The sequence below is a fragment of the Manacus candei genome, unplaced genomic scaffold (genome assembly GCF_025592945.1).
Source record: "Manacus candei isolate 608988 ecotype Guabito, Panama unplaced genomic scaffold, ASM2559294v1 h1tg000184l, whole genome shotgun sequence".
Classification (NCBI taxonomy): domain Eukaryota; kingdom Metazoa; phylum Chordata; class Aves; order Passeriformes; family Pipridae; genus Manacus; species Manacus candei.
Window position 1 is genome coordinate 134,459 of NW_026138232.1, and position 24,683 is coordinate 159,141.

Below are 24,683 nucleotides of genomic sequence, written 5' to 3' on the forward strand. Positions count from 1 at the left end.
CGCGGGCGGGGCGGAGCCCGAAAGGGTCCCCCTGCCACTCCTCCTCCTTCCCGGCGTCCCCCGCGCGCCCGCCGCGCACGCGCCGCGCCGCCGTTTCCGCTTCCGCCCCGACGCGCCGTCACCGTCAGGGGCCGCCGGGCCGGGCCCGGGACCGAGAGCGGGGTGAGGGGACGGGGTGGGGGGAAGCGGGGACGGGGGGCGGAAACGGGAACGGGAGGCGCACGGGGAGAGTGAACGGGAGCGCGGCGAGGGAGCGGGGGCAGCGGGCGCGCTGCCGGCAGGGACGGGAGCGGCTGAGGGCGGCGGGGCACGGGGAGGCCGCGGCGGAGGCGGCGCCGGGCCCTGCCCGCGCGGAGCCTCCCGGCTCTGTCTGCCCGTGTCATTCTGTCTGCGCCGCCGGAGGCGCGTTTATCTGGGGGTTGTTGGGCCTTGGGGCTGCGGCCGCGGCTCTGCCCTGCCGGGAAAACACCCCCGGAGGTGGTGCTGCCCCTGGGGCTCAGGTAGGACGCGGAGGCTGGAGCGGTTCTAATTCACTAATTACCCGAATCTTGTGGTTAATTAGGGACGTGCTCGGAGGTTTTGGGCTCTGGGGAGAACCTGGGAACCGCTGGAGTCACGTCCTGGAATCCGAAATCCAGGGGGGCTGGAACTGACCCCCTGGAGACCCCATTCCCAGTTCCAGGAGGAATAACTGACCCCCTGGGGACCCCATTCCCAGTTCCAGGAGGGATAACTGACCTCCTGGGGACCCCATTCCCAGTTCCAGGAGGGATAACTGACCCCCTGGGCTCCCAATTCCCAGTTCCAGGAGGGATAACTGACCCCCTGGGGACCCCATTCCCAGTTCCAGGAGGGATAACTGACCCCCTGGGCTCCCCATTCCCAGTTCCAGGCCGGGTGTGTGTTCCCACAGCCCCAGTGTTCCTGTTGGCTCCACAGGGCTGCCGTGGGGAGGGAATTCTGTGCTCCAGCTCATCCCTAAGGAGATTTTCCCTGCTCTTCCCAGGTCCAGTTAGGTTCTGGAGCCACTTACAGCTCATGGGGGGTGAGGGGAACGTGGCTGCTGGGAAACATCCCGGATTTTGGGCCAGGAAACATCCCGGATTTGGGGCTGGGCAGGGAATGTGGGGGAAGAGGCTCAGAGGGGCTCCTGCCCTCATGGAAAGGGACAATGTGGGAGCAGTTCCAAAACCATGGAGCTGGGATTTGGGGGGGCTCAGAGGCCTTGGGCACTGGGTCGAGGGGGAGCTCAAAGACATCCTGAGAGCAAACATTCCCACCTCGTTTGTGGGAGAGGGGCAAGGTGTCCACCTGTTATCCCTGAGGGAACAGGTGGGATTGCAGGAGCTCCAGGGACCATCAGGGGGTTTTTAGCCCCAGGATTAAAATCAAGGCAGTGAAAGTCATCTCTGAGAGCTTTCCCTGGGGCTGATCCCGGGGGATCCGCCCCAGTGGTGGTGGTGGGGGGGGCCCTGTTTGATTCTCCACATTCCTCCCCAGGTGGGATTCCCGCCAGGGATCAGGGATGGCCCTGTCCAAGCGGGAGCTGGACGAGCTGAAGCCATGGATCGAGAAGACGGTGAAGAGGGTGCTGGGCTTCTCCGAGCCCACCGTGGTCACGGCCGCCCTCAACTGCGTCGGGAAGGGCATGGACAAGAAGAAAGCGGCCGGTACGTCCCGGGGGGGGCCGCTGGGGGCACAGCCCAGCCCTCCTCAGGGTGGGTGTAGGGCAATTGGGCCTCCAGGAATCCTCCTGGGCTCCCCCCAGGCAAATCCGTGCGGTGGGATACCATGGGAATCCTTGGAACGCGTTACAAGGACCTGAGGAAGTGGAAACTGATTCCTGGAAGCGGTGATTTGACCTGGGGTGGTTTTTTAGCCCGTTACAGCCCCAGTTTTTTTCCTGCTTCAGGCTTGGAGTCCCTCAATCCCTCAGTTTAAAAGCTCCTGACAACAGGACCTGCAGATCCCAGAGGCTTCAGGAGCCCCACAGGCCCCACTGGGTTTGTAGGGTCGAACCACCCTTCCACTGGAGTGTTTTACAGCCTCCCAGGAACCTCTGGATCCTCCATCCCCCTGAGGAACCTCTGTGGATTCTCCATCCTCCTGCTCACCCCGAGCTGGGAGTTCTGCCCTGATGGGGTTTCCCTCTTTTCCAGACCACCTCAAGCCCTTCCTGGATGACTCCACCCTGCGATTTGTGGACAAGCTCTTCGAGGCCGTGGAGGAGGGACGGAGCTCCCGGCACTCCAAATCCAACAGCGACCGGAACCGCAAGCGGGAGCTAAAGGTGATTATCGATTATTGATTATCAGTTATTGATTATTGACTGTGGATTGGTTTTTCCCTGTGGTTGGGTGGCCTGGAGGCAGCACTGGTGCTCTGGCACACTCTCCTCTTCCAGAGAGGTACAGCTCGGAACGGTTCAAGAGAAACGACTCCTCTCCATGTTGAAGTGTGTGAGCCTTTACCCTGCGGTTCTCTTTCCCAAAGCCGAGGTGGAAGCCTGGCTTTGGCTTTCCTGGAGGGTCTCTGTTAGGCTGGTGCAGTGGAGGGAATCCACAGGGATCCCTCTCCCTTGTGCTCCGTGCTCCTCACGGTTGTGTTTCCAATGGGAGCCTGGGAGAGCTGCTCCCAGTGACTTCCCGTCGCTCTCCCGTGCCCGGATGTGCCACGTGGGGCTCTGTGCTGGATGATCTGGTGGGTTTTCCTTCCCTTTTCCCACCCAGAATCAACAATAGGTGGGTTTTGACAACCCCTGTCCTAGCACAGGGTTAATTCCAGCTGGGATTCCATAGCTCTGGTGGTTCCCCCTTGTCAGGGATGGTGGAAGGCTCGTGCATCCAAATCTCTTTTCGCTTCCTTTCTTCTCTTGAGGACTTTTCCCACCAGCCTCTGGAATTGCATTTCCCATCACTCTGCCCAGTGTGACATTCCCCTTTCATGCTGCTCCCACTCAAGGTGATTTTCCTTTCACTCTTCCCGAGGTTCCTGTGTTATGGCAGCCCATGTTTCCCTGGCACTGTCAGTCAGCACTGGACCTCGGTGGGGCAGAGCAATCCTGCTCAGGATCTGCATCTCTTTGGGAGCGTTGGGAGAAGCCTCCCCTCCCTGGTCTCCATTAGGAACTTCTTCCCCTCCCTGATCTCCATTAGGAACTTCCTCCCCTCCCTGGTCTCCATTAGGAACTTGCTGTTCTTCCCCCAGCCATGGCAGGGGGTGCTGGGCTGGTCCCCAAGGCCGTGGGAGTGCAAGGGTCGAGCAGGGATGGGGGTCCAGGGGCTCCCCTGACCCTCACAGGGAGACAGGAGAGATGGGGACGTTGGCAGTGCCATCACCTGGGGGTGGCAGGAGAGCAGGGACAGCCTCAGGTGGCACGAGAGCAGGTGCTGGCAAACGACATCTGGTGCTGGCACAGGGATCTGGTGTTGGCAGGTGGATCTGTCAGGGGATCTGGTGCTGGCAGAGGGATCTGGTGTTGGCAGAGGGATCTGTCAGGGGATCTGGCACTGTCAGAGGGATTTGCTGCTGGCAGAGGGGATCTGGCAGAGGGATCTGTCGCTGGCAGCAGGAGCAGGGCTGGGCTGGGGGTGCAGCCAGAGACCCCTCCCCAGTAGGGGTGTGTGGCCTGAGCCCTGGTGGTGTTTCTGGCTCCCAGCTGAGCCAGAAGCCGGGCTGGGCAGTGACAGCACAGACTGATCCTTCTTCTCTTGGCTCCTGGCGTAGGGACAGGTGTCCCTCCTGCCAAATCCTCACCCCTGTCTCTGGAATCACATTTCTTGGAGCTCTTCCATCACACCCTGGGTCTGTCCTGACCCTGTGGGAACAGAGATGGTCCCTGAGGTGGTCAGGCCACGGTGGCACTCCCAGACTGACTCCCCCTGCCCCGGCACAGGCTGTGGAGAGGGATTTGTCCTGGCCCACCTGGATCCCGTGGCGTGGGGCAGTGGATTCATTCCCGGTGCCTTCGGCCGCTTCCTGCCCCGCGGGCCTCTCTGGGGTAGGTCATTGCTTGGGAAGGTCAGGAACTGAACGGAACGGTTTCCACACTTTATACTATGGGCAAGTCCTTTCTCTTGAACTTGTAGGTTTTCCAAGAAGTACCTGTGTGGCTGAGGAAGTGTCCTTGTAGGATACGAACCGTTGTAGTGAAGAAGGGATTGCAACTAACGCTTACAACCGGTGTGTATATTTTCTTTTCAAATAACACCCTGACACACACACTACAGTAGCCCAGGGCACGGACAGATCCAGGTTTGCACACACAGACCAGTCACTGATGATGGAATCCATGGCCACAGCCTCAGGAGCTGGGCTGGGCCTGGCCGGAAAACTGGCACGGAAAACGTGCCGTGCCTTTTGTTTTGGGAGCTCACACTGCTGGGAGCCCCTCAATGGGGTCACTGCTCCGTGTGCTCTCTGAGCTCTGCTTTTCTGGAGCAGCTCCAGCCTTGGATCCGAGCTGGAGTGGCCTGGCTTGGAGCCTGAGGGAACGCTGCAGGTGTCCCAACCCTCCCTGGGTCCGGGGCAGCATCCTCCTGTTGGGGAGGACGTGGTAGGACAGCTCAGATGCCTTCACCAAACCCTCTCAAGTTGGTGGAAGACGTGGAAATGTTTTTTATCCCAGTCAGGTCAGCTCTGGGCAGGCTTTTTCCATCTTTCCATGTTGCTGAGACCTTAAATGTGCTCAGTGCCAAAAGCCACCTCTGAGCACGCGAGGGAAGGTGGTGGCTGTCGCACAGGCGGGTCCCTGCAATGCCTCCTGTCCCTCCTGCTCTTGCATGGACGTCATTGATGTTTCTCTGCTGGGGGCCCAGGGCAGGGGCTCAGCGTGGGCTCAGCCTGCAGTGCCACCCTGGAGTTCTGCCCCTCGGAGCCGGAGCTGAGCCACGTGCTGGTTTCTCACCCCAAATCCCGGCCTGTGAGGAGAACACTCCGTTCTAACCACGCTTTTCTCCTTTGTCTTTACATTAGGATGTGTTTGGTGATGACTCTGAGGTATCCAAGGAATCCTCTGGTGTCAAGAAGCGGCGGATACCGCGGTTCGAGGAGGTTGAGGATGAGCCTGAGGTCATCCCGGGCCCGCCGTCGGAGAGCCCGGGGATGCTGACCAAGCTGCAGGTCAGTCCAGCTGGGCCATGGCACCTGCCCTCTGCCTGTGCCAGAGATCCCGAATGCCAGCGTGGTTCAGTCCTTGTCCTAACTCATATCCCTTTGCCAACAGCAAAGAAAGACTCACTGTGTGTGTTTTTCCTCCCCAGATCAAGCAGATGATGGAGGCAGCCACCCGGCAGATCGAGGAGAGGAAAAAGCAGCTGAGTTTCATCAGTCCTCCCACACCACAGGTACCTCCTGGGAGCAGGGGGCAAAGCCCACATGGCCCGTGGTCCCTGTTCCAGCTGCAGCCTGTTGGCCTGGGTGTGCTGGGACAGGCTCAGAGCAAAACTCCCTTCTCTGCCAACAGCCCAAAATTTCCTCCTCGTCGCAGTCGGAGCGTCTCCCCATCGGCAACACGATCCAGCCCTCGCAGGCAGCCACGTTCATGAACGACGCCATCGAGAAGGCCCGGAAAGCTGCAGAGCTGCAGGCCCGGATCCAGGCCCAGCTGGCCCTGAAACCAGGGCTCATTGGCAACGCCAACATGGTGGGCTTGGCCAACCTGCACGCCATGGGCATCGCGCCGCCGTGAGTACCCAGCGCCGGGCAGGGGTGGCCAAAGGTTTCTCCAGTGCTGTTGGTTCCCCAGCAATGGCCTTAATGGCTGCTGGAGGGATAAATTTTGTATTAAAGAGGTGAAATGGAGGTTCCTCCTCCTTGGGCAACACTCCCAACCTGTGCACACGAGGTTGGAGTCGCTTGGGGCGGCACGGATGAGGTGTAAAAACACGGAAGCCGTGGAAATAAACTGAGATTCCCTTTGAATTAATGCTGTGTTCACCTTTTAACGCGGTGTGTCTCGTCCTGCCCACAGGAAGGTGGAGCTGAAGGACCAGACCAAGCCCACGCCGCTGATCCTGGACGAGCAGGGCCGGACGGTGGACGCGACCGGGAAGGAGATCGAGCTGACCCACCGCATGCCCACCCTCAAAGCCAACATCCGGGCTGTGAAGAGGGAGCAGTTCAAACAGCAGCTCAAGGAAAAGCCCTCGGAGGACATGGAGTCCAACACGTACTTTGACCCCCGGGTCTCCATAACCCCGGCCCAGCGGCAGAAACGCACCTTCAAGTTCCACGAAAAAGGCAAATTCGAGAAGATTGCCCAGAGGTTGCGAACGAAGGTATTGGAGGTCTCGCCCTGCACGGGCAGGAGAGGGGTTCTCCTCTCCTGGGGTGGGGAGGGAGCTGGGGTGGCTTTTGGCTTAGGAGTTTTCAAGTGAAGTCACCTGAAGCTTTTCCCTTAAAAACCCCATTTTTGGAATGGTGGGTGCCCAAGTGAGCACAGGCGTGTGCAAAGGGTTTTCTCACTGCTGTCTTCACCCGGTGAAAGACAAAAATCTCTATTTTTGTCAAAAGATTTAAAGTTGCCAAGAGAACAGATCCTTCTCTGGCTGAGAGGTGGAGATTTAAAGGAATTTTGGTAAAATGCCCATGTTCTTGGAGTGAAGAGAAAAGGTGCATTAGAAAAGTCCAGGGGTATGACCCCTATGGGGAGACTTTCCTTTGGGATTGTTCCATGCTCCTGAAAGGCTCAGGAATAAGACCAGACTTTTGGCAGGTTTGGGAGCTTCCCTTCCCCATCAGGTGCTGTGTGGTTTCTCGTGCAGTCTCTGTCAGATTGTTTAAAAACCCAAATAAATCAGTACATGATCCATGTTGAGCTGTTCCTGAAGGTTCCGCTGTTCTGGAATGACCTTTCTGTGCCATTTTCCTCCTCCTTGTTCTCAGGCTCAGCTAGAAAAGCTGCAGGCAGAGATCTCCCAGGCTGCCAGGAAAACTGGGATTCACACCTCCACCAAGTTGGCTCTGATCACCCCTAAGAAGGAGCTGAAGGAGGGGGAGATCCCGGAGATCGAGTGGTGGGATTCCTACATCATCCCCAACGGCCTGGATTTGTGAGTATTCCCAGGTGTTGGTGGTTCTGCTGCAGGAGGAGCTCTGAGAGCTGCTCAGGGGAAACACGGTGGGTCTGTGGGAAATTGGGCCAGAGGCTCCTGCTTGAGCATTGAATTCCAGCTCTCATCTCTGAGATCCAGGTGGGCACTGGGTTTGCTCCCGGAGTCTCTCGGGGGGCTGTTGTAGGGAGCTGCCATGGGGTTGGAGGGATTTTGTGGCCCAAAGGTGAGGTTTGGTTTTGTTTCATGACCATTCCGTGCAAGTCCTGTCCACGGTAGATGTGGGGACCTGTCTCCAGACCCTGAAATGTGGGTGGATGTCCCGCTGGGGAGACACGTGCACGTTCACACTGAGGGTCTCCTTCAGCCCATCAGGCTCTGGATCAGGATTTGTGCAGGAATTCGGGCTGGGAATTCTGCTGTGACACCCAACTCTCTCCTTTCTAGAAAAGGCGGGACGTCCTCCAAGAGAGACGAGTACTTTGGCATCACAAACCTGGTGGAGCACCCGGCCCAGCTCAACCCCCCCGGTACGGCCTCGGCTTGGGAGGTTTGGCTGTTAAACCAGACCCAACCTCTGGCAGGGGGAGCCCGGGACAGCCCCTGCATGGCACTGCCAGTGTCCCCCTCGGCTCCCCTGGAGCACATTCCTGACGATCCCGTTTCCATGCAGTGGACAGTGACACCCCTGTGACCCTGGGCGTGTATTTAACAAAGAAGGAGCAGAAGAAACTACGGCGCCAGACGCGGCGAGAGGCCCAGAAGGAGCTGCAGGAGAAGGTCAGGCTGGGCCTGATGCCACCGCCAGAGCCCAAAGGTGAGCGGCAGCCACTGGCCCTGGCCAGGCAGGGATGTGTTGGGAATGCTGCAGGAGCACCACCACAGCACAGGGATTGCACGGAGCTGTGTGCTGGAGGGATGGGAGACCCGCCTGGGCATGGGTTTGTGAGCAGAAAGGTGTCCAATGGGAGCCTCTCCTGGCTCCTTTCCCATTCCTGTGTCCCACAGGAACCTGTCCTGGCTCTTTTCCCATTCCTGTGTCCTGCAGGAGCCTCTCCTGGCTCCTCTCCCATTCCTGTGTCCTGCAGGAGCCTCTCCCAGCTCCTCTCCCATTCCTGTGTCCCACAGGAGCCTCTCCTGGCTCCTCTCCCATTCTTGTGTCTAGTGGGAGCCTTCCCAGCCCCTCTCCTGTTCTGGTGTCCCGGCAGGAGACTCTCATAGCCCCTCTTCTGTTCCTTTCTCCAAACGGAGCCTCTCCCAGACCCTCTTCCTTTCCTGTGTCTGATGGGAGCCCTCCCAGCCCCTTTCCCACGTCTGTTGGGAGCTCTCCCAGCCCCTGTCCCATTCCTGTGTCTGATGGGAGCTCTCCCAATCCCTTGCAGTGAGGATTTCCAACCTGATGCGGGTGCTGGGCACGGAAGCCGTCCAGGACCCGACGAAGGTGGAAGCTCACGTCCGAGCACAGATGGCCAAGAGACAGAAGTAGGTGGCACCTTGTGCTGGGTTTTGGGACATTTTTGGATGGATTTAGTGCTGGTGTTGTGTTTAGGACCCCACCTGGTCCAGGGGGAACTGGATCCCAGGCATCAGCCTTTCCAGGGAAGTGGGGTCCCAGGCCCTGAAGTCAATGAGTTTTCCCACAATGATGATTCCCACTGCAGTTGTTACTAAGGAATGTTTCCAGGGAAGAGCCCAAGGATGACTTGGACTAGTGACTGGATTAAAAAAGCCTCTCATTCAGGCAGAGAGTTGCAGCTGCTTTGTGATCTGTGGATTTTGGGATCCGTGGATCATGGAATGGTTTGGATTGGGAGGGACCTTAAAGCCCATCCAGTCCCACCCCCTGCCATGGGCAGGGACACCTCCCACTTGACCAGGCTGCTCCAAGCCCCATCCAACCTGGCCTTGAGCACTTCCAGGGATGTGGCAGCCACAGTTTCTCCAGACAATAATACCAGGGATTGCTTGGGAAGAGAAGGATCCACGTTGGGATGCCCTGGGCTGCCTTTCCCTCAGTGCTGCCCCTTCCCTTGCAGAGCTCACGAGGAGGCGAACGCGGCGAGGAAGCTCACGGCGGAGCAGCGGAAAGCCAAGAAGGTGAAAAAGCTCAAGGAAGACGTTTCCCAGGGAGTTCACATAGCTGTCTACAGGTGGGTGAGCTCAGGGAGCTGTGTTCAGCTGAGCTCTGTCTCTGGGTCTGGATGAGGCAGAGGAGGAGCTCTCAGGGCTGGGATAAATAATTCTGGGTTTCCACAAATATTTGATTTTTTTTTTTTTTTTTTAATCTTTTCCTCAGGGTCCGAAACTTGAGCAATCCAGCAAAAAAATTCAAAATCGAGGCGAACGCGGGGCAGCTTTACCTCACAGGCGTGGTGGTCCTGCACAAAGATGTCAACGTGGTGGTGGTAGAAGGAGGTGAGAGGTCATTCCAGAGCTTGCCTCCAGCAGGAATTACTGTGGAAATTGGTGATGGAGGGTTAGGGAAGGACAAGGAAGTGAGGAGGCTATTAGAAACTCCCTTAATTACGGGGTTGGCGCTGGCTGCAGGGTGCAGCAATCCACTCCATGTGGAAGGGAACCTCTGAGAACTGCAGGTTAAGGGATTTTTGGTGAACTTTGAGTCTCGATTCTTCCCCAGGCCCGAAAGCACAGAAGAAATTCAAACGTCTTATGCTCCATCGAATAAAGTGGGACGAGCAGACGTCAAACACGAAGGGAGAGGGTGAGTGATAGTGCGGGGGGGTTGTGTGTGGGGGTCCCACTCTGCCTCCACTTTCGGGGCTAAATGGGCTCTGTTGGTGGTTTTTTTTCCCAGATGATGATGAGTCTGATGAGGAGTCCGTTAAGAAAACAAACAAATGCTCTCTGGTTTGGGAGGTGAGTCCTGGGGGTGGTTCCGTCCAGGGGGCTGGGACAGACCCGCTGCTCCGACTCTCCTTGAGCCGTAGCCGGACAAAACGTGTGTTGCCGTGTCCCCCCCCACGGCGGGTGGGGACCCGGGTGGGACGTCACCCCTTCTCTCGCGCCAGGGCACGGCGAAGGAGCGCAGCTTCGGCGAGATGAAGTTCAAGCAGTGCCCCACGGAGAACATGGCGCGGGAGCACTTCAAGAAGCACAGCGCCGAGCATTACTGGGACCTGGCGCTCAGCGAGTCCGTGCTCGAGTCCACGGACTGAGCCCTGCGGGGTCCCGCGGCCCCTCCTGCCCCACAGCCCCCCTGAGCCAGACAGATCCCCGCCCTCGCTCTCCTCAGCACACCCATTAAAGACATATTTTTTAAAACAAATCGCCGTGGCGGTGTTTCAGAGTAAAGGGGGGGGAAAGAGTGTTGTCGCCCCTGCCCTTTGGCTTTGCTGAGGGTGAGGGGTCTGTTCAGGTGGCTTGTGAGGGAACAGGAAGGCTCTCGGGGGTGTCTGTAAGGGGCAGATTTTGCTTCTCTTCTATGATAAGGACATGGTCTTAAGCTCTGCCAGGGCAGGATCAGGGTGAACGTGAGGAGGAATTTCCTCCTGGAAAGGGTGGTCAGGCCTTTGAAGTGGCTGCCCAGGGAGGTGGTGGAGTCCCCACCCCTGGAGGTGTCCAAGGGACGACTGGACGTGGCCCTCAGTGCTCTGGGCTGGGGGACAAGGTGAGGATCGGTGACGGGTTGGACTCGCTGATCGCGGAGGCCTTCCCCCCCCCCAATTCATTCTGTGTTTCACACCACAAACAGCGCTTTCGAACCCGCGCGGTGCCCGCGCTCTCCACCCGCGTCACGGCCGGGGAAGGCCGGGAGGGCTCTGAGGGCGGGGGTATGGGGAGGAGGGGCGGCCGCCATCTTGCCGGGCGGGGCGGGGCGCGCGCAGGCGCGCAGGCGCGGGGAGGGGGGGCGCAGGAGGGGCGGCGCGTGCGCGTGCGCGCCCCCGCCCGTGTGCGGGAGCCACAAAATGGCGGCGGGGGGGCGGGCGGCGCGCGCGGGGGGGGCCGGGCCGTGAACCGCCTCGGGCCCCGGCACCGCCTCCGGTACCGCCCGGGCAACCCCCCCCTGCCCCCCGGGGGGCACCGCGAACCCCCGCGCCGGCACCGCCTCCCGCCGCCTCCAACCACCGCCCGCGCCCCGCCGGGCCCAGCGATCCCCCCTCACCACCGCCACCCCCCCCCCCCCTCTTCCTCCGGGCCGGCACCGCCTCCGGCACCGCGCTCCCCACGGGCCCCGCCGGGCCCCCGTGAGCCGCCGCCGCGCCCCGAGGCCCCTCCGGCCGGAGCGGGAGCGCCGCCCCGCCGCCCCCCGCGCGCGGCCCGGCCGTGAGCAGCGCGGGAAGATGGCGGCGGGCGGCGGAGGCGGCGGCCGGGCCTCCTCCTCCTCCTCCTCCTCGGCCGCCGCCGCCTCGTCCGCGGCCGGCGCGCTCGAGGCCTCGCTCGACAGGAAGCTGCAGGCGGTGACCAACACGATGGAGTCCATCCAGGGCCTCTCCTCGTGGTGCCTGGAGAACAAGCGGCACCACAGCACCATCGTGTACCACTGGATGAAGTGGCTGCGCCGCTGTGAGTGCGGGGACGGGGGTCGCGGGGCGGATGGGGGGGGGGCGAACGCGGCCGTGCCGGGGGGGCTCTGTGAGCGCTCAGGAACCGCCGGGGTCGGTGGGTGCTGAGCAGGGTCGAGCTCAGCGCTGCAGAAAAGCTGGGGTGGGAAGGGACCTTAAACCCCATCCAGTCCCACCCCCTGCCATGGGCAGGGACACCTTCCACTAGTCCAGGTTGCTCCAAACTAGTCTTGGAGGCTTCCGGGGATGAGGCAGCCACAGTTTGTTTGGGCAACCTGTGCCGGGGCCTCCCCACCATCACAGGGGAGAATTCCTTCCTGACATCTAGTGTAAATCTCTCCTCTTGTACTTTGAAAACGTCCCCCCTTGTCCCATCAGCATCACCTCGTCACACTTGGAAGGACACAAAGTACCTGTCTGCACCTCAGTGGTGGCACCTTCGTCCTCCTGAGTCCATGGTCTCCAAAAGCTCTGCTTTGGGAGTTGGGGGATGCTGCCTTCGGGTCATGGGCCAGGGCCTGTCACTGCCCCCTGCCCTGCCAGAGCAGCCTGGCGTGGGCACGGTTTGGGTGCCAGGGCTGGGGTTTGTGCCCCGGAGGGGGAAGGTTGGTGTTGGCAGGAGGCTCAGCACAGCAGCCTTGTCTCTGCTGCCGTGGGAAGGTTTGGCTGTTGTCATGGGAGTTCAGGGAAGCTTTGCTCTGCGGGAACACAGAGAGAACATTCCCATCCCAAAACATCGATGTGGTGTGTGCTGAACCTCTTGGAGAGTTTGGGTAGTCAGGTTTCTCTGTCAAGGCCCTGCAGCAGAATGCACAGAACCCTCCTCCCCCTGGATTTTGGGTTGTTTTCTTGTTGGTATACTGTGGGATTAAGGAGAGGAAGGTGAGATCCCAGGAGCCCACTGGCCCTGGACTCTCCTGCCTTACTGGCCCTGCCACCTGTCCTGGAAATCTTTGTCCCTGGGACACATTCCTTGGTCCTCTCCCCCCTCTCTCTCTGAGCTCACAGACTCCAAACAAAACTCAACCTGTCTCCTCTTGGGATGTGCTGATTCCTCTGGACATGGTGTCCCTTCTCACAGCTCCATCCCGGCTCCTCTCTTCCATCACTCCTTCCCCCCTTCCCAAGCCATTGAACTGTTCCCACCTGCAGGTTCTTCATGCCCTGATCCTGCCCTGGCTCCTGTCCCCTGCTGGGCTGGCAGCTCCTGCCCTGAGCCCTTGGCACCAGCCTGGAATTCCAGTTGGATTTTGTGGAATTCCTTTAAGATTTCCCTTCACAGCCCTCCTAAGGATCTCACCTCCACACCCCTCCTGTTTATCCAGGTCCCTCCTTAACCATCTTATCCCACTAAGACAAACCTTGGCAGTGGCTGTGGTGCTGCTGTGCCCTGACCCTTGATTATTTGGTTCCTTCCTGCTTCCATGGGGTTTTTTCCCTGCTCTTCCCTTCATGGTCCTCTGCCCCAGGAACTCCAGAGCCTCTCCATGTTCTCATCATTGTCCCAGCCAGATGAGTTCAGTGATGGTGTCACAGCAAGTGCAGGTGAACCTGGAGGGCCATGGCTCCTGGGACACAGAATTTGGTCCTTCCAGGAAAAACAGGAGTGCTGGTATTTCACACGTTGCTCTTGGCTTGGGCGTCCCCCTTCGGAGCCAAGGCTTGTCCTGCGAGCGAGCCGGAGCTTCCCAGCGGGAATGTTCCTGCAAGGGGTTGCTGCCATAGGGAAGTTCCTGATGGGAATGTTCCTGCAAGGGGTTGCTGCCATAGGGAAGTTCCTGACGGGAATCAGAGCGTTTGTGCCGAGGAGGGTCTGGTGGGAGCGTGTAGGTGTGAGTTGAACGGGACCCACCCACAGGCTGTGAAACCCAAAGGCCCAGCCTGGAGGAGGTGGCTGGGCTGGGCTCAGCTCTGCAGATCCCTGTTTGTTGTCCGTGTTTCCTTGCTGGTTTAATCCCAGAGGAGTCTTGGAGTAATGAAGGACCTGTTGGATACAGCCTGTTGTGTCTTGGACCTATCAGTGCTCAGTTTTCTCTGTGGATCTTTTCCACAGGCTCCCTCTGGGCCCAGCGTGGATTTCTCCTCCTGGGTGCTCTGGGTGTACCTTGGTTTATAACTCTTGGCTCCGACTCAGCTCTGCCCTGGCAGGGGCTGCCTTTGGTGCTGGGCCATGGGGCGAGTGGGGCTCCGTGAGCTCCACTCCAGGTTCCTCCCTGCTGTGTAAATGTTGGATCATTTGAATCAAAGGTTTGTAGTTCTTTGAAACCTGTTTCATGTTATTAAGCTCTGGAATCCTCGCTCTCTGCTGGTGGAACATCTCTGGGATGGAGGGAGCATCCGGTGACAACTGGCACCAGAGCACTGGTTTGACTAAATCCCAGAAACCCCATTCCAATGGGCTGATTTGCTGGGAGATTATCCAGGCTGGTGTTTTGGGGGAAGCTGGCTCCAGACTGTTTTGGGAAGCCAGGCAGCACAGCTCCGGTTGGATTCCCAGCCCTCGGGGCAGAGCGGAGCATTCCTCGCTCCAGCAAACCCACCTCGACCTGCCGTGTCAGCACGTCCGGGGCACAGGTTGTGAGGAACAGTCCTTGGGCCGCTGTGTTTGTGCTGGAAAAGCTCCTCCTGGGATGTGGGAGCAGGGGATGGGGGGGAGCAGCTGGTGGAGGCAGTGGTTGGTGACTCCTGGCTCAGCTCTCACACCCTTCCCGTGCGGGCAGGGACTTCCCTAGGACTGCCTGTCCCAGGTTCAGGGCTGGATGGTGCTTCCTGCTCACCCCTGGGTTTGTGGGGACGCTCAACAGGGCCAGGAGCATCGGTGCCCCTGGCAGGAGCTTGGGGAGGCTTAAGGACATCGACCCGTGGGGATTTGAGGATCCACCCGAGCTAAGCCTTTGCTGAGTCCTCAGCTCCTCTTCCCTGCAGAGGAGGATCTCCTGTGGGGATCTTCCTTTTGAACAAACCACGTGTAAATTCTCCCTGGTGTCGGGAGGGCAGTGCAGAGCCCACATGGTTGGAATGTTCCTGGTGGGAGCCCTGCTTGGATGGGCTTGGGGGCCACGATGCTGCTCGGGTGGGCTCGGTGGGCACTGCCCACCTTCCTGCAGCAGAAAGGACAGTGATATTTAACTGTCAGCCTTCAGTCAAAGTGCATGAGCTGACTGCTGGCTGGAAAATCCTTGTGGAGTGGCTTTTCCTAAGGCAAGACTGGGGTTTGTGGGAACCCTGGGTTCCTTCCTAGTTGGCTCTGGATGCCAGAGGCCGATTTGCTGCTGTGGCTGGTTTGGAGTTTTTCAGGTTGTGAGTGAGGGATGAGCTCACACCCAGGGCTCTGGACCAGGGAGGTTGCTAAGCTTCCTGACAGGAATCCTGGCAACCAAGAGAGCCATGAGGTTTTGGGGAAGATCTGGAAATTATTTGTAAATGGAAGGTTCCCTCTCTAACCTCCTGTTTTGCCTGTTGGACCTTGGGAACACTGAAACACTCCCAAAAGCAGCACCGAGATGTGGGGATCAAAGCAGAGCTGATGGGATACTTCTGGCTGATGCTGAATCTGAGTTTTCTTTTGTCCTCAGCTGCCTTTCCTCATCGGCTGAACCTTTTTTACTTGGCCAATGATGTCATACAGAACTGCAAGAGGAAAAATGCCATTGTCTTCCGGGACACCTTCGCGGAGGTGCTTCCCGAGGCCGCCTCGTTAGTGAAGTGAGTGACGAGCTGCCGGGGTGTGGGAAGGCTGAATGGCTCAGAAAGTGGGGATCTTTCTTCTGACATCTGAGACTCTCTAGAAACGTCAGCAGAACTTCAGGGATTTTGTTTGAACAGCTCTTGTGTTTGCGCTTCTCTCCCGCAGTGGGCTGGGAGTGAGCTGGGCTTTGGTCTGCACAGGGGGCTGGTGTGGGTCAAATTGTCACGTGAAGGGGTGTGAGGGAAGCCTTGCACCAAGCAGAGAGAGCCCACTGTGCTCTTGCCTTCCAGGGATCCATCCGTTTCCAAATCCATCGAAAGAATCTTCAAAATCTGGGAGGACAGAAACGTGTACCCCGAGGAAACCATTCTGGCACTGAAAGAAGCTCTGAGTAAGTCACTTACCCTTTGTATTTTCTCACCTTCCAAACCCACACGTGAGCTCGCTGAGGTTGTGGAAGCAGTCTGGGGTCACTGAGGAGGATGAGGGGCATTTGTGCCTGGCACAGGCTGGAACGTAGCCAGGTGTGGTACGTGAGCAGTGCTGGGTTCTCCTGGTTCACCTCGTCTGTACCTGTCTAAAGGCAGCTGTGAATCCTTCCACATGGGCTGGAACTGCTCCAGCTGGGAGCAAACAGGGCGTGAGGCTGGAGTGCTCCTGCACATCCTGACCAGGGTGCCCTGGCTCTGCCTCTGAGTCCTGTTCAGCAATAGGTTGTTTTAACTTGAGTATTTGTGGGGCAGCAAGAGGCAGAAGCAAAGCTGGAGGGTGAAGAGTCCTCGAGCCCTTAGAAAAGAGCCAGTTAAACCCAGGAGTTAGCCAGTACTCAAGTACTTGAAGGAAATTAGTCCAGGTTTTGTCTTTACATCATTGAGAGCTAAAGGTGCTCAGGAGACCTTCAGGTGAGGTCTGAGGTCACAGCAGGAGGAAGGTGGGGTCTCTGGCCAGGCTGTGGCGTGAGGAAAGGCTCCAGCTGGGCGTTGCATGCTGAGAAGTGAAGTTTGTGCATATGGTCTGAAATCTCCAATTTCTGTAACTTGAAAACAAAAGGTATTTGAGGTTCTAGGTAAATCAGGTATTGTGGCTGTTCTGCCAACGTGCACTCCTTGCCTGTTGAATGTTGATTCCATTACAGCCTCCCCTAAAGAGTTTGATTTTCAGATTGCTTGTGTTTTTCCTTTTTACTGTGATTTTTGAACTGTCTGTAGCGCAAGGGCAAACAGAAACTTGATTTAAAAATGGCAGACCACCCCCAGGTTGCTGCATTCCTGAGTAAACTGAGGTTCTCTTGGGCATCCAGCAGCTCCTCTAAGGAAGTTGGTCGAGGTATTTTAAAACAAATTTCTGTTCACTCTTCCACCGTGCAACCATACGGCACCAAAAACCAGATTCTGACAGGGATCCCGTAATGCCAGACTGCCAAAAATGAAATGTTTTTCCAGGTACCACTTTCAAAACTCAGAAGCAGCTGAAAGAGTCTCTGAACAAACCGAATAAGCCGTGGAAGAAATCACAAAGTAAGGAACCACTGTGAACTCTGTGCACTAATATAGAAATTGGCTGCTTGAGGAGCAGAAGGAAGGCTGAGGGCAGAGCACCTGGGCTAAGGAAGGCCCTGAGATGTGCACACCGAGGAGGTGTTGGCACAAAACCACTTTGTAAAGGAAAGAAGTGAGACAAAAACAAGATAGGAGAGCAGAGGTTGCAGACAGGAGAGGAAGGAGCTGGTGGAACCTCCTGGAAAGTGGTGTTAGACTGGTCAGAGCTGGAGAGAAGACAGAGAGAAGCAGAAGGTGGACATTCCCCTCGTGCTCAGGAACACACCTGTCCCAGCAGGCTGGGCTGGGAGCCAGGAACTCGGAGCTGGGAGTGCAGGGACAGGACGTGGGAGTCCAACTGCCCAGGAGAGAATTTCTAATAAACTGACCTTAGTGATCTCACCGTGCACCAGAGCCCTGAGCGGTCCCCACGGCGAGGTGGTGGCACATCAGGTGTGACGTGTGGGACATCAGCAAGGTCACCAGAGTTTGGAAGTGTTTATTACTGAACACCACAAGCTGCATTCCCAGACTGAACTGGGCTGTGTCCAGCGTGGATGGAGGGTTTAGCACTTTGCTTCTCATCAGCTGTTTCTCCTGTTTGGTCCAGAATCTGATGGATTTGGTGTCTCTTGCCAGCGGGACTCGTCCCCCCGCTCTGTAACCGGGTGTCAGCACAGAGAGGTGACAGTTGTTAAGGCTCTGAGCATGGTCAGACCTGGGAAGTACCCAAGGGAGACCCTGCCCACAGGAAACCAGGGCTCCGTGTCAGCTCCAGGTGTGGCACTGAGGGAATAACATTCCCTTCCTTGTAGAGAGCTGTAAATCCTCGGATAAGGCCGTTAGATGGACCCTTGCAGAGACTTGTCTTCCCGAGGCAAACCTGTGCCCGGGAAGTGTTGAGAGCATGTTAAAAACCAAAACCCAAAGAGCAGCAGTTGTCACTCGTTGGCCTCGGTCCCGACCCGGCTGCGCGTGTCCGTGTCCCCGCGAGCTGCCGGGGGAACCCGGAGCGAGGAGGGACCCCTGCATGGAGGGGAGGATGTGGTGGGTGACTGCCACCTGCACGTCTGTCCTGAGTTACCTCAGAGTATCTCTCACTAGACTGACTGCCTTTTGGGACTGACTTTCCATCAGGATGTGGATCCTTCATTCCTTCACGTTTTTCCTTTGTCCCCGCAGCGTCCACCAACCCGAAAGCTGCTCTGAAGTCCAAGATTGTCGCCGAATTCCGAGTAAGTCTGCGAGTAGAAGTGACCTATGGGCACTAACCCCCACCCTGGGGGTTTGTAGGGTGACCCCAAGCCCGAGAGCTGCCTGTGCCTGAGGGGCTGAGTGACACCCACAGGGAGGGCTGGTCATACTCAGGTCGTCCTCGTGAAGGGGAGTTTGAGGTGGCTGAGGAGTTGGTGGCAAGAAATTCAGCAAAATTTGATCCCCTGACAGAGCAGGGCCTGTTGATGAAATGCACAGACCCCTGTGGAGTGAAAAAAGGGAATAAATAAAACAGGCCTGTCCCTGCTCTTAACCATAACAACCAGGAGACTTGGGAAACTGCAACCCCTGCCTGAACTCAGCTTTGCTGATCTGTGAGATTTGCAGTCAAAAACCCAGAGATCCACATGGTTCCTGCTTTAGCTCTCACTTGGAAGTGGCCTGGAGCCAGAGCGGAGGCAGGGCTGTGCTGTTCAGGGCTTCTCTTGCCTGGAATGTGATGAGGATGCTTTTCCTGTTTGATTTTTTTTTTTTCCCAGCCCCAGTCCCTCATTGATGAGCTGCTGTTGTACAAGCGCTCGGAAGACCAGATAGAGCTGAAGGAGAAGCAGCTTTCCACCATGAGGGTGGATGTTTGCAGCACTGAGACACTCAAGTGCTTGAAAGGTAAAGCCCCGAGGGAGTCGTGGGAGCTCCTCACTTCTCTTTAGCCCTAGGCCAGAAATCAGAGCATGGCTGGAAAAATGCCAGAATTTCGGAGCGGGGTTAAGAACCACCAATCTTGAGCCAAAAGTATTAGTTTGAGTTTTTGTGGAAACCTGCAGATCCCGAGCTCAGACAGAGCTAATGACTAGCTGAAAAACCAACATGCAGTGCTAGAGAAGGCCTCCTCCTTGGTCCCAGTGGATCACTGGGGTGGTCTGGGAGGGTGTGGATCTGCTGTCCCAGCTGCTGCCCTTGAGGTCACGCTCTGGTTTGGCAGCTGGCAGCTCATTCCCGTGGTGTCCGTCTCCCTGCAGATAAAACGGGAGGGAAGAAGTTCTCCAAGGAGTTTGAGGAAGCGAGTTCAAAGCTGGAGGAGTTTGTGAACGGCCTGGACAAGCAGGTGAAGAACGGCCCCTCGCTCACCGAGGCACTGGAGAACGCCGGGATCTTCTACGAGGCGCAGTACAAGGAAGTCAAGGTGGTAGCGAATGTAAGTGAGCCTTTCCTTGACCCTCTGCAGGTGGAACGGCGTCTTCCTGTGTTCACTGAGCCCCTCAGAGGCTGGAAAATGCCTCATCTCTCTGTTCACAAATTAAAAAGTTCATGGGACTGTTGTACAGGTGGTTTCCAAAGAGAGCAGAGTTGAGGTGTCAGGCAAGGCAAGGAGATGCTCCAAAAATCCAGTGGTTGGATGCTTGATTTGTGTGTGTTGCTGGAATTTTGAGCCCCCCCTGGATTCATAAGCAAGGCAAAATTACAGTTAGTGTGACAAATCCTGAACTCTGGAAGCTTATGATACACGTGGGGACTAGATGAGCAAAGAAATGAAGAATTCAGTAAAGAGTTGGAAAAATAACCAAATCCCCCCCCCAGACCCTCCTGGAACCCCCCCAAACAGGCAGAGCGTGTTTGTTAGAAACTTGGGGGTTTATGAAAGTTCTTCCAAGTCACTGGAAAAAGGTTTTATCTTCTTTTTTTTGGGGTTGTTTCTCTGTCACATGGACAAGCCGAGTTCTCACCGCTGCAGGGTCCAGGGAATTGGAAGTGGTTTTCTCGAGGTGTGTGCTGCTTCCTTAAGGAAGTGATTGAGGCATGAATGATCCCCAGTCTGATGTCCTTCCTTCCTTAGGCCTATAAAACATTTGCTAATCGAGTGAGCAATCTGAAGAAAAAGCTGGACCAGCTGAAAGCAACACTTCCCGATCCCGAGGAGTCTCCTGTCCCTTCTCCCAGCATGGACGCCCCGTCTCCGACGGGCTCCGAGTCCCCTTTCCAGGGGATGGGAGAGGAGAACAACACCCGGTCCCCGGCAGCTGGAGGCCGCAAGATGGTCACTCCAGAGCCTGCGACAGATAATCGGGACGTGGAGGACATGGAGCTCTCTGACGTGGAGGACGATACGTCCAAAATCATTGGTACGTCCTGCGGGAGCAGCAGGGATTGTCGTGTGGGAATTCCGGGACAAACCAGCCCTTCCCAACCTCATTTGGGATGTGGAGGAGGCACAGACCCTGTGCTGGGCTGTGGGATGGGGCTGTTGGGTTTGACACAAGCAGGGAAGTCCCAGTCCCGCCGGGATTGTTCCCATCTCCCAAACCACCCATCCAAGGTGTTTTGACATCAGTGGGAATCGGAGCTGATGTGCCCCAAGTCATTCCAGCAGTGACAGTTCTGCTCTTGTTCCCCTCTGTGCTGCAGTGGAGGAGAGGAAGGACAAACAGGCTGCTCCAGCCCCAGCACCTGCCAAGACTGAGAGTGTCCCCAAAGCAGTCCCAGTGGCCACCGCGGCCGCCACGGCCTCGGGGACGGTGACAACGCCGGCCCCGACCCCTCCGGCTCCGAAGGCGGCGAGCGCCGTGCCCGTCCCGCCGGCACCGGCGCTGGCCCTGCCCAACCTGGCCAACGTGGACCTGGCCAAGATCAGCTCCATCCTGAGCAGTTTGACGTCGGTGATGAAGAGCACAGGTGAGTCCTGAGCCAGGCCTTGGGCACTGGTGCTGGCACACCGGGGTGATTGTTTAGAGCTTAATTGTCTCAAAATAAACACGAGTGAGTTCCTGCTGTCTGAGCTCTGGCTCAGTCTCTGGCACACGCTGTCGGCTTCCTGAGCTCAGTGGTGTGTGTGGAAAACCTGAGCCAGAAGCGCTTGGGTTAGCGGGGCAGCTCAGGTGAGTGGTGTGTGCTCCCGTCCCAGGTGTGAGCCCTGCCTCCAGACCCTCTCCGGGGACCCCGACCAGCCCCACAGCTCTCACCAGTGGCCTGAAGACTCCTGTCCTGGGGACTCCGTCTGCTCCTTCAAATCCGTTAGCAAACATTCTCTCCAAAGTGGAGATAACTCCGGAAAGCATTTTGTCGGCTCTCTCCAAAACCCAGACCCAGACGGCGCCGGCACTGCAAGGTACTGGCGTGGGTGTTGGGCAAGGGCTGGTGGGTTCAAAGGTGCCGGGCTGAAATGTGCTGCTCTGCCTGTCCTGAAGTGAAAACAGAGGGAGAAAAACTTCCTTGGAGTGTTTTACACCTGTGGCACGTGCAGATGGTCTTTCTCAGGTAGCACACGTGTCATGGACCAGTGAGTTCTGTCACTTCTCTGTGCTTCCTCCTGCTTGTGCCGTGACCGAACTGCACGTACCCAGAACACTCCATGTGAGGCCCCTGAACGGGACAGGAGACCAAGAGGTCTCTGTGTTTTCCATGTGCACAAAGCTCCCAGAGGTTCTGCTCCTGATCTGGCACCTTGCATGGGTCACCTGGCCAGCTGGACAGGTTTCACACACCTGGCTGCAGACCAGGACAGGTTCTTGCCCAACTGACCCGATGGAGTAATTTATATTTGTAGATCAATCTGAGCCTCTGGCAGGAGGTTGCACCTTGCTGGGTGCTAATGTCAACACAGCACAATCCAGTCCTTTTCCTGGCTGGAGTGTGGGGGAAGTGTTAGGGAACACCATCCACAGTGGAAACAGGGGAGCCTTTCCCTTGGAAGCGGCTCGGGGAGATTTGCCTCTCCAGAGTTCCTGATGCAGTTCTGTCTTCCAGGTTTGTCATCCCTGCTGCAGAGTGTGGCTGGAAACACCGTCCAGTCGGGCGAACCCGCCTCCCAGAGCACTTCGGCATCACCAGCCAACACAACTGTGCCCAGCATGAAGGGGAGGAATGTTCCTTCCAATCCACAGTCCTTTATATCCAAAAGCTTTGGTTATTCTCCAAACTCATCCACCGCAGAGGTTTCCTCCACTTCGGTCAATAAGGCTCCCATTGGACACACCCCAGCACTGTCAAGCTCCAGTTTTAAACCACCAACCAATTCCCTGGGATTTTCCAGCTCCCACCCTACCAGTCCTTCTTCCCTTTTGCCAACAGAACCCCCACTGGGTCAGTCCTCCGAAATTTCAAAAGCCAAGCTGGAGTCAGAACCCCCTTCTCCCAGCCTGGAGATGAAGATACACAATTTCCTGAAGGGAAACCCTGGCTTCAGTGGCCTGAACTTGAATATTCCCATCCTCAGCAGCTTGGGGTCCAGCATGGCAGCGGAGAGTCACACCTCTGACTTCCAGCGTGGTCCCACCAGCACTTCCATGGACAATGTGGACGGGACGCCGGTGCGGGACGAGCGGAGCGGGACACCCACCCAGGACGAGATGATGGATAAGCCGACATCGAGCAACGTGGACACGATCTCCCTGCTGTCAAAAATCATGAGCCCTGGTTCTTCTACTCCCAGCAGCACGAGGTCGCCTCTGCAGGGCCGGGATGATGGATATTCCCAAGAACTTCCCAGTTCCGTGCACGGCTACCGGCCCTTCGGCCTCGGCAGGGAGTCTCCGGCCGGGCTGTACAAGCCGCCTGCGGACAGCAGGGAGATTCCCTCCTCTTTGATGGACTCCTCCCAGGAGAAGTTTTACCCAGACACGTCTTTCCAAGAAGACGAGGATTACCGTGACTTCGACTACTCCGGGCCGCCGCCCTCGGCCATGCTGAACCTGGAGAAGAAACCCGTCAAGTCTATCCTAAAATCGAGCAAACTCCCGGAGTCAGCGGAGTACCAGCCGGTGCTGTCCAGCTACGGCCAGAGGTCGCAGGAGTTCGGCGTGAAGCCGTCCTTCCCCCCCTCCATGAGGTCTATCCTGGATCAGAGCGAGGGCTGCGACCCGCTGGCCTCGTCCCCGGGGATGTTCGGGAGCTACGGCCGGCGGGGGAAGGACTCGGCCTCGGACGGGTCCCCGTCGCCCAGCAAGAACGACGTGTTCTTCACGCCGGACTCCAACCACAACACCCTGCCCAAGCCCGGGCTCCCGCAGAAGCAATACCCGGACTCGCCCCACACGCTTCCCCACCGCTCGCTCTTCTCCTCCCAGAACACCCTCCCCAGCCCTGCCGGCCGAGCGCCCGCAGCGGGCGGGGACAAACCCATGGGCTCTTCCATCTCCACCACCTCCACCATCGAGTTCAAGAACATGCTCAAAAACGCCTCTCGGAAGCCCTCCGAGGAGAAGCACTTTGGGCAGATTCCCAAAAGCAGCTCCGGCGAGGGCGGGAGCTTGTCCGGGGCCGCCAAGGACCCGCAGCCTCCCGAGGAGCACTATCGCATCGAGACCCGCGTGTCCTCCTCCTGCCTGGACCTGCCCGACAGCACCGAGGAGAAGGGGGCCCCCATCGAGACGCTGGGCTACCACAATGCCTCGAGCCGGGGCATGTCGGGGGAGCCCATCCAGACCGTGGAGTCCATCCGGGTGCTGGGCAAGGGCAGCCGGGGCCACGGGCGCGAGGGGAGCCGGGCGGGCTGGTTCGAGCTGAGCAGCGGCGGGAGCGCCTTCGACAACGGCCCCTCGGGCTCCTCGGAGCTGCCCGGCCTGGGCGGCTTCCCGGCGCCCTACAAGGAGCACGTGCCGCCCTTCTCGGAGAGCGTCAACAACTTCCGAACGAACAACTTCAGCCCCGCCTTCGAGCACCACCTGCCGCCGCCGCCCCTCGCGCCGCCGCCCCTGGAGCACGGGACCCCCTTCCCGCGGGACCCCGTGGGGCCGCCCGCCGTGCCCCCGCCCGCCCCCCCCAAGGACCACGGCGGCCTCTTCCCGCGGGATCACGCGGTGCCCCCGCGCCTGCCGTCGGTGGATCACGCCAACCCCTTCTCCAAGGAGACCCCCGCCCCGCTGCCGCTGCCCCACGGCGTCCCCCCGCCCCCCTCGGTGGAGCACGCGGGGGTCCCGTTCCCCACGCCCCCGCCGCCCCCCGTGCCCGGGGAGCACTCCGGGGTGCCCTTCCCCGCGCAGCCGCCGCCGGCCGGGGAGCACGGCGGGGTCCCGTTCCCCGCGCCGCCCCCCCTGGAGCACGGCGCCGGCGCCTTCCCCAAGGAGCACGGTACGCTGCCAGGGACGCTGAAGGAGCACTTCGGGGGGGCGCAGCCGCGGGACCCCCTGCCCCGCTCGCGCGACCCCGCGGGGCCGAGCCCCCTGCCCCGCGAGCAGCTGGGGGCGGGCCGCGGGCTGGGCCCCCCCGCGCACCGGGACCCCGGGGGCCGCGGCTCCGTCCTGCTCCGCACCCCCCGCGCCGAGTTCCGCCCGCGGGAGCCCTTCGGCGCCAGGGACCCCTTCCAGAGCCTCAAACGGCCCCGGCCGCCCTTCGGCAGGGGGGGGGCCCCCTTCTTCACCCCCAAGCGCCCCTTCTTCCCCCCCCGGTACTGAAGCAGCCGCCCAGCTCCCAGGGCTGCCCTTTCACTTGGTTTTATCCTTTTTTCCTCTCCCTTTCCCTGCCCCCCCCCTTTTATTTTCTTCCCCTCCAGACCCCTCCCCAGTAACCTTCTCCTAAATTAAATGTTCTGTACTTTTCGGTTGGTTCTTTCCCCCCCCCCAGCCCACCCTCCCCCCCCCATCAAGTTGGGCGAGACAAGAAAACAGACACAAACCAATGTTTTAACGAGAAGAAGCCGCGTTGCTGTTAAATAAAAACTTCAGTAGTAGTTGAA

At 58.5% G+C, this 24,683-nt stretch overlaps 2 protein-coding genes across 3 annotated transcripts; both read left to right on the forward strand.

The window, feature by feature from the left end:
- Positions 1-62: 62 nt before the first annotated feature.
- PRPF3 (pre-mRNA processing factor 3) lies at positions 63-10,338 on the forward strand. Its single transcript, XM_051774014.1, has 16 exons — positions 63-162; positions 1,501-1,670; positions 2,160-2,290; positions 4,975-5,121; positions 5,262-5,345; positions 5,465-5,685; positions 5,972-6,278; positions 6,886-7,052; positions 7,500-7,582; positions 7,726-7,869; positions 8,435-8,534; positions 9,089-9,202; positions 9,349-9,467; positions 9,691-9,774; positions 9,868-9,929; positions 10,082-10,338. The coding sequence occupies exons 2-16, from the start codon at positions 1,526-1,528 to the stop codon at positions 10,226-10,228; spliced, it is 2,055 nt and encodes a 684-aa protein (XP_051629974.1). The 5' UTR covers positions 63-162; positions 1,501-1,525; the 3' UTR covers positions 10,229-10,338.
- A 632-nt stretch (positions 10,339-10,970) lies between these two features.
- RPRD2 (regulation of nuclear pre-mRNA domain containing 2) lies at positions 10,971-24,545 on the forward strand. 2 transcript variants are annotated; one of them, XM_051773999.1, is made up of 11 exons: positions 10,971-11,576; positions 15,151-15,280; positions 15,554-15,654; positions 16,706-16,780; positions 17,984-18,036; positions 18,556-18,682; positions 19,036-19,211; positions 19,851-20,136; positions 20,420-20,686; positions 20,916-21,119; positions 21,758-24,545. In XM_051773999.1, exons 1-11 carry the CDS (start codon positions 11,354-11,356, stop codon positions 24,400-24,402), a joined length of 4,287 nt encoding a protein of 1,428 aa, XP_051629959.1. In that variant the 5' UTR covers positions 10,971-11,353; the 3' UTR covers positions 24,403-24,545. The 2 variants fall into 2 exon arrangements, with proteins under 2 accessions (XP_051629959.1, XP_051629960.1); XM_051774000.1 differs by lacking the exon at positions 16,706-16,780.
- Positions 24,546-24,683: the final 138 nt, after the last annotated feature.

What these genes read in the sequence shown, in the direction of transcription:
- PRPF3 (XM_051774014.1), top strand. Translation starts at nt 1,526, where the DNA reads ATGGCCCTGTCCAAGCGGGAGCTGGACGAGCTGAAGCCATGGATCGAG. An exon ending in ACCGCAAGCGGGAGCTAAAG is followed by an intron (nt 2,291 to 4,974) that starts GTGATTATCGAT and finishes TCTTTACATTAG; the next exon opens with GATGTGTTTGGTGATGACTC. An exon ending in GTTCACATAGCTGTCTACAG is followed by an intron (nt 9,203 to 9,348) that starts GTGGGTGAGCTC and finishes TCTTTTCCTCAG; the next exon opens with GGTCCGAAACTTGAGCAATC.
- RPRD2 (XM_051773999.1), top strand. Translation starts at nt 11,354, where the DNA reads ATGGCGGCGGGCGGCGGAGGCGGCGGCCGGGCCTCCTCCTCCTCCTCC. An exon ending in GAGGCCGCCTCGTTAGTGAA is followed by an intron (nt 15,281 to 15,553) that starts GTGAGTGACGAG and finishes CTTGCCTTCCAG; the next exon opens with GGATCCATCCGTTTCCAAAT. An exon ending in GCCGTGGAAGAAATCACAAA is followed by an intron (nt 16,781 to 17,983) that starts GTAAGGAACCAC and finishes TTGTCCCCGCAG; the next exon opens with CGTCCACCAACCCGAAAGCT.